Here is an 8,964-nt window from a genome sequence, read left to right as displayed (position 1 = left end):
ACACATTTACACCATGTAAGGAATTTTTTTCTTATTTTCTTTTCTTGGATTAATCAAAAAATAAAAACAATTCAGCACAATGACATTTCACAACATGCTTCTATAAGCCCCTTAATTCTGAAGTACTTTCAATTACAAAAAAGGAAAGGAGTACAACAATATGTGCATCATATGATTTCACCTTCGACTCTCGCTCCTCTAGATATCTCATTAAAGTAGAATTTGCAAGAGACACACTGAAAACCAATCACCCAATAGCAAGGGGAAAAAAACATCATCTACTGTACATGTTATCTCTTCTTGCTAGGCTAAATAAGTAACACCTTAAAATAATGTAACCCCCCCCCCCCCCCTCTATACCTTGCCCAATTACCCAATAACTGTAATTATTTACTGTAAAGAATCAAGAGTTTACTTGCTTACTCATCTAATCGTACAGCGGTCCTCTTTAGTCCTTCTCGGGAATAAGTAATGGTCATTATTTTCACCATCCTCCACAGCCTGTCACGGTCAACTCAGTTTACAATCAGCGGTTGCTGTGACCTCCTCTCCTCATCTCCAGGTTGGATGTGTTTTCATTTGTATTTCTTTTTTTCGTTTTTGTTTCTTTTTTTCATTTTATTCTAAAAAGGAGTGGGATAGTCCATAGAAAATCCATTACTTGGGGGGGGTGACCCGTGATGTTGTCTCTGCAGGTTGAAAGGGGAGGGTTGTGGGGGAACAGTTCAGTATCTGGTGTAGGGTTGTTCCCTGTACACGCCTTTGGTGGTTCGTGCTGGGGGGGCCTTGGTGCGGGTGGTTGTCCACTCTTCCTGGCCTGCAGACGAGGCGGACACATAGAATCACAATCAAAATCATTTTACTTGGCCAAATGGACTCAGCACACAGGAGGAACTTTTTGGTTTAACGGCTTGAGAATTACGTTTTATGTTTGAAAAATATTTTTCCCATTAAATTGTGATTTGTTCCACTGTCATCAACATTACAGCACATTCTTTCCAAAATGGCTTCAGACTAGACATTTCTATAGATAGAAACATCTTTGTCTTACTTTTTTCTCTCTCCCTCTCTCTCTCCATCTCTCCCGGTCTTATTTCAAATGATGATTAAAAAATAATAGGCTCAACAACAGAGCCGGACAGTAACGGAGTACATTTACTTGAGTACAGTACTTGAGTACAATTTTGAGGGATACTCGAGTATCATTTTTGGGGAGTACTCATGACTTTACTCAAGTACATTTGAGAGGCAAATATTGTACTCTTTACTCCACTACATTTCTATCCATAACCGTTAGTACCCGTTACTAAAAAAAAGGAAAAAAGAAAAATCTCGGAAACCCTCAATTTGTTGTTTCCCTCTCAAACATGATTGGATTGTGCAGGCACCACTGATTGGGACAGCCTATCAGCAATCACCTTCAGCTTTCCGCCAAAGTCAACTACATGGTCAGATTTAGATAAGAGACGAAACCATGGACGAAACAATGGATGAAGACGCAGCAGGTCCATCCCGGGAATGTGCCAACCTGTGACCTCGCCAGACTATTTCAATTTTCTGAACAAGTTACTGATAGTTTTCGCTTCAAGTGTTTCAATTACAAAATATTATTTTGTATTTGAAATGCGTATTTTAAATACATGTATTAAAAATACTGCCCATCCCTGGCAACATGGTAAAAAGATGAAAATTAAATTTACATTCAAGGTATTAACATTAACATTTTTCATAACTCCATGTAGGACGTTTCTTACATAAATGTAAGCACTGTGGCAGTAGTAATAAATACCTTGGTGTCCACATTACTGAAGACTTAACATGGACTGTTAACACTCAATATGTTCTGAAGAAGTCCAGACAACGACTCTACTTCCTTCGTCAGCTAAGGAAATTCAAAGTTTCTACATCCATCATGAAGGCCTTCTACACTTCAGCGGTTGAGAGTGTTCTAACTGGTAGCATCATCACCTGGTATGGGAACTCCACAGTTAGAGATTGTAGTACTCTGCAGAGAGTAGTGCGCTCAGGTGAACGTACTATAAGAACTCAACTCCCTGCTCTACAAGATATCTATTCCAGAAGAGTACTCCTAAGAGCCCAAAAGATTCTAAAGGACTCTTCTCATCCTAACAATGGATTATTCCTACCTCTGAAATCAAGAAGACGCCTATGTAGTCACAGAGCCAGAACTGAGAGACTCAGGAGAAGTTTTTATCCCCAGGCCCTCTCCCCTACCTACACAGCACATTATTTCATCAGGAAGCTTCTCCAACACACATATTGCACACTGCCCTCTCCCCACATACACAGCACACTATCCCATCTCCCCTGTCATCCCCCCAACACACACACCAAGACCCCTGGCAGTTGGGTTAGCCCCTTGAGCCGTGGATCTGCCCAAGGTTTCTTCCTTGGTAAGGGAGTTTTTCCTTGCCCCTGTTGCTCTTGGGTGCTCCTTGTTGGTGCCCCCCCCCCCCAATCCCAATCCTCCCCCACCTTTCTTATGCAGCCCTTGCCACTTAATCTACTAAACCCCTCTTCTACTGCACTTTTTACCCCCCCCCCCCCCATAAATGCACAAATAGGCTGACACCAGACATAATTTCACTGCATTTCTTACTTCCAGTAACTATATGCATGTGACAATAAACTTCCTTGTATCTTTGTATCCTTGTATCCTTGTAATGCAATATTTAGAAAATGTAGGCTACTCTTGTACTCTTGATACTCAAGTACTTTTAAAAACAAGTACTTCAGTACTTTTACCTAAGTAGACATCTGACTGTTGTACTTTTACTTGTACTTGAGTAAAATTTAGCAAGGGGTATCTGTACTTTTACTCAAGTAATGAAGCTGTGTACTCTGTCCGCCTCTGCTCAACAAACACCAACCATTGTTTACAGTAATCTTCCCTAGAATGACCAACCAGCCCAAAATGGCCTCCCCTCACAAAGGGCTAGAGGCTCATCTAAGTAACAAACAAACTGATGGTCCTCCCATGGGTTCTGTCACACTAAAGGAGGATAGAAATTTCTTCTTGCCTTCTTGCCCTTGAATGCAGGGAAGAAGGTGCCGTTTGTGTCAGTTAGCAAGCGGATCAAACGGCCCACTTAAAAGGAAGACGTGTGTGTGTGTGTGTGTGTGTGTGTGTGTGTGTGTGTGTGTGTGTGTGTGTGTGGAATCTCCAGATGAAAGGTTACGATCACCATTAGCTCACAGCTGGGTCAGTCTTTAGGGAAGTGGCCCAATCGATGGAGGCCTTTGTGTGATCTTCAACCAGCCGAGACTCACCCTGGACACAGAGTGCCAAGGCTTTGGCCTGCTGTGTCTGTGTGGGTGTTTAGATGTGTGAGTGAGACTTTGTGTTTGTGTTTGTGTGTGTGTGTGTGTGTGTGTGTGTGTGTGTGTGTGGGGGGGGGGGTTATGTGTATATGGGAAGGAGCAAGAGTATATGGATGACTGGGTATGCATACATGTGTGTGTGTGTGTGTGTGTGTGGTGTGGTGTGGTGTGGTGTGTGTTTGCTCCCTCCAGACACCCTCAATGTGGACGTGATTACCAATACCCTTTAATTAGACCTGTCATCCCTGAGACTAACTGTCACTTAAAAGAAAGGCTTGACCGCCACACCCTTGGGTGCGGAGAGAAAAGGATGGCGAGCATCAGTCGCCCTAATCTAGTGCCTCTCCTTTGAACTGTCAGCCATCATTCTCTTTAGAACTCCCAGCAGGGCATGTAAACAGGTGTTTGTTTGCATCTCTGTGTGAGTGTGTATGGTGTGTGAGAAGAGAAAGACGGAGGGTGTTAGATGCAGACAGAGAAGGAGAGGTGATGAGAAGGAGAGAGGGGAGGAAGAGAGCAGGGATAGTGAGAGTAAAAGAGAGAGGGAGGGAGAGAAAGGTAGAGTATATGAGAGAAAAATAGAGAAATGTGACTCTTCCATTTACTTCTATTTTAAGTTAATCAAGTTCTGCATCCCTTGTTTTGTGCCATAATAGAAATGAACCTGTAGAGTTAATGCTGTCTTGGATTCATTCAATGTCTCCCACGAGCCCGCTGAAACTGAGGGGTTTTAACTGAATCATGAGTCCATTCTTTCTTTCACTTGTTTATCTCTCTGTCCAATTAAATCTGAACAAATTATCCGAGCAACAATGCCAAGTTCTATGGCTCGAGTTTCAAAATGCCAGTGAGTGATTCTTTCTCTGTTTGTCGTTCTGGATTACTAATTACATTTTAATTAGTGTTTACAGTTGTGCTGTACACAGCACGTTGACAAACTGGGAAATAAATTAAAAAACTAAATAATATTAATCAGCCACAATGATTACCACCAATTACATTAGTGCAGTATTAGATTAGTCAGCTCCTTATGATGCTATTATTTGACACAAAGAACTTCATGACAGCAGGAGGCAACACATAGTGTACACACTAACTGGTGCTTGCGAACGGCACATAGTTGCTCAGTCTCACATGAAATAATGACTGAAGATGAAATGCTCTGAGTTTTGATTCAGAGTTTAATTGGCCAAAATTAGATCACAGAGTATTTTCTGAGCTCCTGAACAGAAATGGAGCACACTGGTGTATATTAGCATTAGAGGAACGATACACGACTGCCACTTCATTTTTGCACTCCAGGAATACAGTAGGTAAGTTGTAAACCTACTTTCTGATTTACAGTAAAACTATTGATTTCTTATCATGCAAACCAGATGTATTATTCAGTAAAATGTCATCGCTGGTACACATGCTAATGTGATTGTGTTTTGGCACGTGCTGTGGTAGATGTCGCTGCAATTGTGGATAAGATATCGGAGAATAAGCTTTGGCGGCGAGAGTTAAGACCTGCGAATCCTGGTATCAGTCGACTGAGATGACAGCTCTGATCATGGGAGATAGCAGTGCTGTTGTGCGAGGAATCGGCGGTGATGGAGCTAATAACTTGCAAATCCGCGCGTAATGTGGATGGACTAATCATTTTAATCCTGTTACAAGACAGTCGGACGAGGAACTCACCGTATGACTCATACGACTCCCCGCTGATGGCGTGTCCGTATTCGTAATAGTCGTCTGAGCTGTGGATAGAGACGAGAGAGAGAGAGAGAGAGAGAGAGAGAGAGAGAGAGAGAGAGAGAGAGAGAGAGAGAGAGAGAGAGAGAGAAGGGGGGGGCATCAGTCAGTCCTTGTTCTGAGAGAATTCAGAGACATCATCCATTTCAGACACATTACATTGCTGTAGAAAAGCCGATATTGACATAGGAAATCATGAGTGAATACAAATAATCTCACACAAGGCAACAGTACTAGGTTAATACTAGGTTTCTAGATACCACACTGAAAATAAAAGTAATTTGTTTCAACATAAAAGGTAGTCAAAATGTTGGCTGTGATATAAGTCTTAGATACAGATAGAATCTAAGCCCCAAAACATATCTAATTCTGATCTTCTACACTGACACCAAATCGGAGACACCAACTAGCTTTGGACATGTACGGCAAAATTCACTAACAATGATTACATGCAGATAAATGGACATTTGCGATGGCTGTCACTATTTTGGCAGTAATATATGATATGCCTCGGATCCAGATAGAATCTCAATGCAGATATGATTCTGATCTGTCATACGATCCATGCCAAATGAGAGACAACTACTATCTCTGGACACAACAGGAATCACCCTTTTATTTAACCCTGCTGTGAGATACATCAGATGTACTTCCTCATTCTTACAGTACAAACAGTCTGGCTAGGACATGATAAGCAAACACCTCAATAATGAGTCTAAATGGGAAAAGGGACAAAATGCTTCACAGTATTTCAAGGTGAAACACACACATTTCCTCTAATATTGGACCAGGTCCCTGGATACTCCTAGGTACTTTTACTCAGGGTATCTGACCTACCCAGTCACAAGGTCCCGTTCAATACAATCCTACCAGCTCATTTTCCAGTTGTCTGTATCTTATGTGAAAAGGCAACCATGTCAAGTGTGACAGCAATGAGAGTAATCTATGGAGGATCTGAAAAGTGTTAAAGTACCACTGCACTGTACATGAGAAGAACAGACACAGCCAAGAAACCGTGTTAATGAGTGTCGCGAGTTCAGACAAGCTGCTGGGAGATTATGGCTAAAAAGCACAAACTTAGGAAGAAACGACTGAAACTGAGAACTGTGCTGCAGAGGTGATAAAAAGGCACATACCCTCTGACACACACACACACACACACACACACACACACACACACACACACACACACACACACACAGACACACACACACAGACACAGACACACACAAAGGTCTATAGATAAGCTTGGCAGAGAGCGTTTGAGCATGAGAAGATTACAATCTCCTTTTTCCTTTTCTCTCTCTCTCTCTCTCTCTCTCTGATTCTCATTTTCTATCACAAACACACATATACCTATGTTCTCTCTCACCCTCTCTAATGCACTCACATAAAGTCACTCTGAATCTCTTTCCTTTTTTTCTCTCTCCCATCTTCTCTCTGTCAAACACAGACAGACACAGACACATCCTCTCTCACAAATGTTCTCACAGACACACAGACACACACACACACACACACACACACACACACACACCTCACCTGAACTTCTGCACACACACACAAACACGCTATCTCTTCCTGTCTCACACACAAACAGGTATGTTCAAACAATCCCATTATCATCCCATTACTGTAATATTTTAGGACAATTTCCAGCTATTTTAGTAATATTCTTCTAGTCATTCTTGTTACTTCCCGGCATATGGATCCAGATCCTGACAAGCATTCATTTCCAAAAACTATGAGGAAAAAATCCTTTCCTGCATCCTGCATTGCCTTTTATTGTATTCCATTTAATGTTTTTTCCTTCCTGTTTCACTTCTTTCCTGATTTCCACCTTTTCTCCCCCTCTCTCCCCCTCTCTATCTCTCTCTCTCTCTCTCTCCCAGTGCTCAGTGACCTCTGACAGAACAATCCAGCGCTGGCATCATTCGGCGTCGTCGCTATCACTCAGGAGTCGAGAGGTAATTCATCATATGGCTGCCATGGCGATCCGACAACGTCTCCCCTCCCTCCTCCACCCCTAACAGCTGAGTCCCCTTCCCTCCGCCTGTCAGTCATCACGTCTCCCCCGGTAACTGGGCTGCGCAGGCTTTTCTGGTGGCACCAGACCTATGTGAGGATGTGTATCCTGTGTCATTGCCATTTCAGACGAGAGAAGGAGAAACAAATAAAGGAATGAAGGAGGTCTGGAGGGTGTGTGTGTGTGTGTGTGTGTGTGTGTGTGGGTGGGTGTGTGTGTGTGTGTGTGTGTGTGTGTGTGCGCGTGTGCGTGTTGAAATAAACTTCACTGACCACTGGAGACTCACAGCTGGGCTACACCAGGTCCGCAATTGAAGTGCTCCACTTGAGGGGCGTAAAAATAGAAGACAGGTCTAATTTTTCTGAATGTATCCGCCGGTATCACATCAGGTATCATATCATGGGCAGCCGTGGCCTACTGGTTAGCACTTTGGACCTGTAACCGGAGGGTTGCCGGTTCGAACCCCGACCAGTAGGCACGGCTGAAGTGCCCTTGAGCAAGGCACCTAACCCCTCACTGCTCCCCGAGCGCTTCTGTTAGTGCAGGCAGCTCACTGCGCCTGGATTAGTGTGTGCTTCACCTCACTGTGTGTTCACTGTGTGCTGTGTGTGTTTTACTAATTCACAGATTGGGATAAATACAGAGACCAAATTTCCCTCACGGGATCAAAAGAGTATACTTACATACATACTTACTTAGGTGTAGCCTGTTCCATTCATTACCATGGAAGCTAATTGTGCAACAGATGCTACGGGAACAGAGCACTTCCGTTACGTGCTGTGTGTAGCCAGCCTGTCAGAGTACTACTCCTCCAGAAAGTCAAAACAAGAAGAGACATTTGTGTCTGGAGTTCCATGTTAAGATGCTGACATGCCCTAGGTGTCTCTGTTTCACCTGTAAACTGTCTGAATGTTTTACATACTACACAGTTCTCTAACCTCTTATCGTTGAGTCTTTCTTTAATCTACAGACGGCCAGGCAGAATCATGTTATCAAGTAGGTTCACATCACAAATGCATAGCGATAGCACAGAAGACACCAAATACAGGACATTATTCACTGTTTTCCCACGCCACGCGCATCAGCAAGTCTTAGCTCACTTGATGGGAAAACTTTACATTTTCCTGTGCTGAGCGTCTATTGTGATTCTGTGATTTGCATAAAGGCTCCAATTAAACTCTTTCTGGCAGAGGCGTCTTCACCATTTCTCTCTATGCTGCCCCTGGGTTGAAAAGGTGCCATGGACATCATACATGACTAACTCTGAGAGAGAGAGAGAGAGAGAGAGAGAGAGAGAGAGAGAGAGAGAGAGAGAGAAAAGAGGAGCAGGACAGTAAATGAAGAAGAGCACAACAGAGAGGTCTAAAAGCATGAACAACTGCAGAATGAAAAGTCTAAATGGCCATGGGTGATAAGATGCGTTTGGATCTGCTAGTCCAACCAGGTGGCACGTTTTAGTACCAGCTCCCAGAGACATAAAAGTCTGCATTTAAACAAACAGAATGCCTCCAGGTCACATTCAGTTAAAAAAAAACACCTCTGCTATTGTTGAGGTGATTGTGTGTGTGTGTGTGTGTGTGTGTGTGTGTGTGTGTGTGTGTGTGAGTGTGTGAGTGTGTGAGTGTGTGAGTGTGTGTGTGTTTATGTTTGTGTGTCTGTGTGTTGGAAGCTGAGGGTAACACAGGCGTAAACATTTCCCCTCTCCGCCAACAAAAAGCTAGCATGTGAAAGAGGGGGCGATGGGTTTCTGTCCAGCAAAATTGCGGTCAGCACTGGCTCGACCTGCCAAGAGCAGCCTTGGCTTTAACGCGTATAAGAGCTGCACTCCAAAAGCTGTTAAGCACCTCTAATTTCTGCTGTGA

At 43.3% G+C, this 8,964-nt stretch overlaps 1 protein-coding gene across 1 annotated transcript in view; it reads right to left on the bottom strand.

Moving 5' to 3' along the window:
- Positions 1–234: 234 nt before the first annotated feature.
- The window catches only part of khdrbs3 (KH domain containing, RNA binding, signal transduction associated 3), a 107,828-nt gene continuing 99,098 nt past the window's right edge, over positions 235–8,964 (bottom strand). Inside the window, exons 8-9 of the mRNA XM_076301883.1 lie at positions 5,023–5,081; positions 235–817 (exon numbers count right to left, since the gene is read on the bottom strand). Of these exons, the coding sequence (XP_076157998.1) occupies positions 726–817; positions 5,023–5,081 (151 nt within the window). The 3' untranslated portion in view covers positions 235–725. The remainder of the gene's footprint in view (positions 818–5,022; positions 5,082–8,964) is intronic.

The sequence above is a fragment of the Alosa pseudoharengus genome, unplaced genomic scaffold, assembly GCF_046254945.1.
Source record: "Alosa pseudoharengus isolate Yale_2024_CS ecotype anadromous, Long Island Sound unplaced genomic scaffold, YU_APseudo_1.1 YU_APseudo_1.1_scf_23, whole genome shotgun sequence".
In the NCBI taxonomy this organism is placed as follows: domain Eukaryota; kingdom Metazoa; phylum Chordata; class Actinopteri; order Clupeiformes; family Clupeidae; genus Alosa; species Alosa pseudoharengus.
The sequence above is the reverse complement of the archived record's forward strand: the minus strand, read 5'-3'. Positions and strand labels throughout refer to the sequence as shown.